The sequence below is a fragment of the Leopardus geoffroyi genome, chromosome C1, assembly GCF_018350155.1.
Source record: "Leopardus geoffroyi isolate Oge1 chromosome C1, O.geoffroyi_Oge1_pat1.0, whole genome shotgun sequence".
Classification (NCBI taxonomy): domain Eukaryota; kingdom Metazoa; phylum Chordata; class Mammalia; order Carnivora; family Felidae; genus Leopardus; species Leopardus geoffroyi.
The window spans coordinates 206,576,374-206,582,373 of NC_059328.1; the positions used below are offsets into that span (position 1 = coordinate 206,576,374).

At 51.7% G+C, this 6,000-nt stretch overlaps 1 protein-coding gene across 5 annotated transcripts in view; it reads left to right on the forward strand.

The window, feature by feature from the left end:
• The window catches only part of SGPP2 (sphingosine-1-phosphate phosphatase 2), a 108,524-nt gene extending 103,409 nt beyond the window's left edge, over positions 1-5,115 (forward strand). For all 5 annotated transcript variants that reach the window (XM_045481436.1, XM_045481440.1, XM_045481438.1 and 2 more), the window contains one exon: positions 4,436-5,115. In XM_045481436.1, the coding sequence (XP_045337392.1) occupies positions 4,436-4,987 (552 nt within the window). In that variant the 3' untranslated portion in view covers positions 4,988-5,115. The remainder of the gene's footprint in view (positions 1-4,435) is intronic.
• The last annotated feature ends 885 nt before the right edge of the window (positions 5,116-6,000 follow it).

The following is a 6,000-nucleotide window of genomic DNA, read 5'->3' on the forward strand; positions in this document are numbered from 1 at the left end:
ATAAATAAACGTTTAAAAAAAATTAAAAAAAAGAAAAAAGAAACAGCCATCAGGAAGGCGGTCGGGAGAGTGGCAGGCAGGAGGTGACGTGAAGGTTTGACCTCGGGGTGGTGACAGCCGGAGCAGGGATTTGTGCCGGGGGAGTACTCCGCAGAACACGGCAATGGGAGCTTATGGGTAGCGAAGGGAGGGAGCGCTCAGTGTGGCCAGCAGGACCCTGAGCTTCTGGGGCCAGGGAGACTGGGGCGAATCTCCCCAAACACCCACAAGATCACTCCAAACCTCCGACGCCCTGCACACCTGTGTTTGTCCCCACCCCGAACAGAAATACCCCCACAAAATATTTCTGGGGTTTCAGAGGGAGTCTCCCCGGGGCTCTCCAACCAGTCTGAGCCCCCCTAGCGCCTCCTTGGGGTCAGACAGTATGGTGTCCCTTGCTCCCCGCCTAGGTCAGCAGGTTGGTCCTGCCTCCTTGCCTTCCAGGCTCAGCAGCTCGCAGGTACCGAAGGTCACTGCCCCGTAGCTCGTCTAGGAGATGCTGTGGCTGCTGAGTCCTGCCCCACCAGGCCCTTCCCCTGCTGGTCTGCCTGTCACCAGCGTCTCTTCAGCTGCCCCTCCAGGCTCCGCAGGCCTACACCCAAGATGGATCCAAGGGCCATAGTGAATGAGGCGGGGCCTCTGCCTTCGTCCTGCCAGGTGGTCTCACCAAGGGCACTGTGGCCAACAGGTACGAGGAGGAGGAATGGGTTCTTCCCATTGGAGCGCCCTCCGCCAGAGGGACCTCAAAACAGCCTTCTTTAGCTCTGTGTTTTATACACTGAGGCAAAATGACTCTCTTCATTCTCTCTGACTCCTTCAGAATGCAGATGGGACTTTGGTGGGGCTGGCCGGGACATCATTTGAGTGGTAGAATCTTCTCTCCCCACTGAGAGTAAAGGCTTGTTTGGGGTGTTTGAGTTCATTGGACCTGGGTCTCCTCCTTCCCTCAGAACTGTGTGTTCCTTTAAGACTCACAGACAAGACGCTCTCAGTCCTAAGGTGACATCTTAGCAGGCCATCCCCCCCCCCCCCCCCGCCCCGCCACCGTTTTCCACCTACGCCCAAATCCCCATGGAGGACACAGCTCAGCTCACCTGGGATCCCCACTCCATCTGGGAATTGAAAGGCAGATCCTGTTTGGAAGAGGAGACGCTGAATTATTTCACTTGAATTTTTTTAAGGAGGCAGCACGTTTACATGATAATAAAATTCAGAAGGCACACGAGGGTGTCCTGTCTCCTTGCCCACCGTGTCCCCCACCATTTAAGTGGACCTGTTTGCGTATTCCGGGAAGAACTTAGCTGTATATTCTCCCATCTTTTTAAAAATGAAAATGGCAGCATGTTAGGCACACTGGCCTGCCCTGTGCTTTTAAAAATTCCACGTCAGAGGGGCTCCTGGGTGGCTCAGCCAGTCAAGCGTCTGCCTCTAGATTTCGGCTCAGGTCGTGATCTCAAGGTTCGTGAGTTCGAGCCCCACATCGGGCTCTGTGCTGAGCCTGCTTGGGATTCTTTTTCTCTCCCCTTCTCTCCACCCCGCCCCGGCTCAAGCTCATGCACGTGCGCGCGCGCTCTCTCTAAATAAATAAACAAACAAACAAACAAACAAACAAACTTAAAAAAAAAAAAGTTCCATGTCAGAACCTCCTCACCCATTTCATAGAGACAGAGTATTCCATTGTGTGGCTCGACCGTGGTTCGATCTAACCGGTCCCTATACGTGGAACTTGGCATTTTTCCAGCCTCCTGTTACCGCCAACACTACCACACTGGAAAACTTGAAAATACACACCTCTTTGCAGCTAGAGGCAGGTGGATCCCTATGGCCAAGTCCCAGAATGAGACTGCGGGTCAGAGAGGTGAAATTAAAACTTTCTTCCCCTACAAGGGTTGTGCCATTTTGCACTCCTACAGTCGCACGGACAGGAGTCCCCTTTCCTTTCTACTGCTTCCTCAGCAGAATGTTTTCAAACTTCTGGGTTTTGTTACAGCTGGTAGGTGAGGGGAGCATTCCCAGCACGGGTTGGGTGGGGGTGGGGGGAGGAGGGAGGGACAAGCCGGGAACTGTAGGAGTCCAGACGCTGCTTTCCACACAGCCACAGACGCCCCACTGTGTTATTTAGTGAAAGCAATGGGGTGAAAAAAAACCCCACCACCTTTTAATTTTTGGCTTGAAATGTGATTTGCAGTAACAGTAAAGTTGCCTTTGTTTTGGGCATGTGGCTCTATGGATTTTAACACCTGTACAGATTGGGGTTGGCCATGCACGCAAAACGGAACGGTTTCTTTATCCCCCAAACACCCTCCCCCCACCCCTCAACCCTGGCAGCCGCTGATCTGTTCTCTGTCACTAGGGTTGTATCTTTTAGAGGATGTCACATAAATAGAACCATGCGGCATGTGACCCTTGGAGAGTGGCTTTTCCCCAATCAGAATTCCCTGGAGATTTGCTTCCAAGCTGTTGCACGCATCAGGAGTGTGTTGCTTTTTATCGCACGGAAGCGTCCTGGCCAATGAATGTAGCACGCGTTCACCCAGTGAATGGCTTTGAGGTTGTTTGCAGTTTTGGGGTTGGGGGGAGGATTATAAATAGAACCGCTATAAACATTCATGTAGTGACTTTTAGGTGAACATAAGTTTTAATTTCTCCTCCGCCCAGTTTAATTTCCACGTACTCATAGGTTCAGGTATGTTTTTGTGTGCTTAAGAGGTGCTGTTTCCTTTTCTGTAAACTCATTTCCTTTGCTCCTGTCTCTTTTTGCTTGTTGGTCGTTTCTATTTTAGCCCAGTTGGTGTGCGGGGCTGTCCATCTGGGTGAAAATGTCCAGCCTTGGGCCAAGAGAAGCAGGACTCACGTTGGAGAGAGACCCCTGAAACCCCAGATCTGAGATCCCCACGGAGAGGCTGGAGGGGGGAAGTTATGTGTGTGTTATACTCCCCGAGGGAGGAGACACATCAGGCTGGAAGACGGAGTCTGGAAATGCCCGTGTCTCGGATGCGGAAGGAGGAGGATGTGGAGAAAAGAGACTTCTTGGGGGTCGCAGAAGAGCCAGCGTGATGCAGGGTAACATTCAGAAAAGCTGAACATTAACGAGCCGCTGAATAAACACAGGGTACCGCCTTCAGAAGAAGAAAGAACGTCTCTTCCCAAGAACTCGAAGTCAAAATGAATCCTAGACAGCGGCAGGCCACACGCCCCGTACGTAGACAGGGTTGACTCTAGGTGATGGAAACAAGGATCTTTAGTTCTTCTGCTTTTCAGCAGCTTTCAGATTTCCGGTAATGCCTCTGTAGTACTTTCTGGTGCCTTCCAGATTTTCCGATGCCTCGGGGAAAAATTTTGAGTTTTCAACTGTAAACTTCCAAAAAATAAAAAAATAAAAATCCTTGTGAAACGGAGTTGCAAAACCTCGGCAAGTTCTTTACTCTCTGAGTTGATGTGTGCCTCTGTTAATTCCAGTAAGACTTCGCCTTCTGGTGAATTTTGCAATGAGAACGCGAAGGGAAGGAGACCATGGGTGACATTGAGGGGTTAAAGTATTTAACATTTTTTTTTTTATGTTTTTATTTCACTTTTGAGAGAAAGAGAGAGAGAGAGAGGCATGAGCAGAGTCGAATTCACAGACGGCAAGATCGTGACCTGAGCTGAAGTTGGACGCATAATTGACTGAGCCACCCAGGCGCCCCTTAAAGTATTTTAAATAAGCATTTAAGGAGGGAAGGAAAGGAGGGACTGAGAGAGGGGGAAAAAAATAATAATAAGGAAGGGGAAAGAGAGGAACAGAAGAAAGAAAGACCACAGTCTAATATGTGCTAAAAGGAAGGATTGGTTAAGAGCAGCATGGAATGTCCACTGGCTGAGTTGTCTGCAGGCTGTTGGAAATTCCGTCTCAGAAGACGGAGCACGTCCAAAGTCTCTTCTCAAACCACCCCCCGTAAATGTACCTTAGAGGTGACAAAGGGCAGCTTGCTGTGTGCAGGGGCCTCCCCAGCACCTAACTTCCTCCTCCAGCCGCAGCCCCAGCCCCAGGCTGCCAGGAAAGGAGGACGCCCCCCCCCCGCCCCCGGCCCCGTGAGGTTTAAGGCAATACTTGTGATAGAGTATTAAATGCAAATAATAGAAGATCTAGGAAAAAAGTGGTCCGGGCTATTCGTTAAGAAAACACGTAACATCTTTTCCAAAGGACAGAAAAACTGGGAAATACGCAACGTGAATAGCGCCGTGGTTTTTCCTGTGGTCAAATTTGTACAACTTCCCATTTTTTTACAGCAGTGTAAGGGAAAGCAATGTGCAAATTGTCCTTTCGGCGTCAAAGGGACCCGATTGGACTCAAGTGACACCTGTCCACAGGGAAGCACTCGCTGGCTTACACCCTTCTTTTCTCTCCTCCCCACAGGATGTGCTGGGTGGCATCCTGGTCACCGCGGTCCTCATTGTCCTCACCTACCCCGCCTGGACCCTTATCGATCGCCTGGACTCGGCCAGCCCCCTCTTCCCCGTCTGTGTCATCGTGGTGCCGTTCTTCCTGTGTTACAACTACCCCGTGTCCGACTGCTACAGCCCAACCCGAGCGGACACCACAACCATCCTGGCCGCGGGGGCGGGCGTGACCTTAGGGTTCTGGATCAACCACTTCTTCCAGCTCGTGTCGGCGCCCGCCGAGTCCCTCCCTGTCATTCAGAACATCCCGCCGCTCACCACCGACATGGTAGTTTTGGGTCTGACCAAATTCGTCGTGGGAATCGTGCTGATCCTTCTGGTCCGCCAGCTCGTACAGAATCTCTCGCTGCAAGTGCTATACTCGTGGTTCAAGGTGGTCACCAGGAACAAGGAGGCCAGGCGGAGACTAGAGATCGAAGTGCCTTACAAGTTCGTCACCTACACATCTGTGGGCATCTGCGCCACAACCTTTGTGCCAATGCTGCACAGGTTTTTGGGATTGCTCTGAACCTCAAATGGTTGGGAAGTAGCCCACTGGGCAGGAGAGCCAAAACAGGAGAGTAGTTGGGTGGGCAAGTTTCGAGCATACATTTTTCTTAAAAAAAAAAAAATCCCGAGTCCCATGTTCCTTTTGCTGATGTCTGAGATAAATATTGCTGCTGTGCGAAGGGAAATCCAGTCTCCTGGGGGGCCGTGGTCTGTAAGTATCATGCTGCAGGTGAAGCCAGGCTAAACCCATGGTCCGTTCTTTAAGGGTCCTCCCCACCCCAGGGACCCTGGACCTAGTCGTGGGCTGGCAGGAATCGTGGCCTGGCTTGGGAGATCCGAAAGAGACAGGCGTGATCGGAGAGGCTGGAGGTCAGGCGTCTCTCTTCAGTTACGACCTTGCCCATCACTGAGTCTCGGGTCCAAACTTGGTTGGTCCAGAGAAGGGGTGTCACCGTGTAGAACTGCATTCCTGGGACAGGGTGACTTTGCTGTTGTGATCACGCTAGACTGTGCCCGCTTGGGTGGCAAGGGCGCTGCGGACCTCCCCGTGGAGCGATAACGAGGCGGGGGCGACGCTGGGAGATGGTGGGTGAGAGCCTGTGTTCCTCCTGAGTCCCGCTCTCTGTGGGTGCACGTATTCAAACAGCATCGCTCCTCCTCGTCCGTGCATTTTGCAGAATTCCAGGTAGCATTTCTACACTCTTCGGATCCAGGAAACCTGGATCCCACCTCACTTCATCCGGGCTTCTCAGAGTGTCCCGCTCTCTCCTGCTTCCCAGGGACTTGGGCAGCACTCTGCCCATCTGTAGGTGGTTTTTTTTTTTTTTTTTTTTTTTTTTTTTTTTGGCTTCCTTACCAACTGGGGAGGCCCTGTCAGCTGCCTGTGAAAGTGGATCACTAGAACAGATGAACTTAATCCCTCCTGGGGCCTGACAAGGGGGGACTGGGCCTCCGGGGACATCACTCCTCCATTTCTCATCTACTTCGCGTAAACCTATTTTCTCACCTACTAAGTAGAATCGGGGCTCCCTC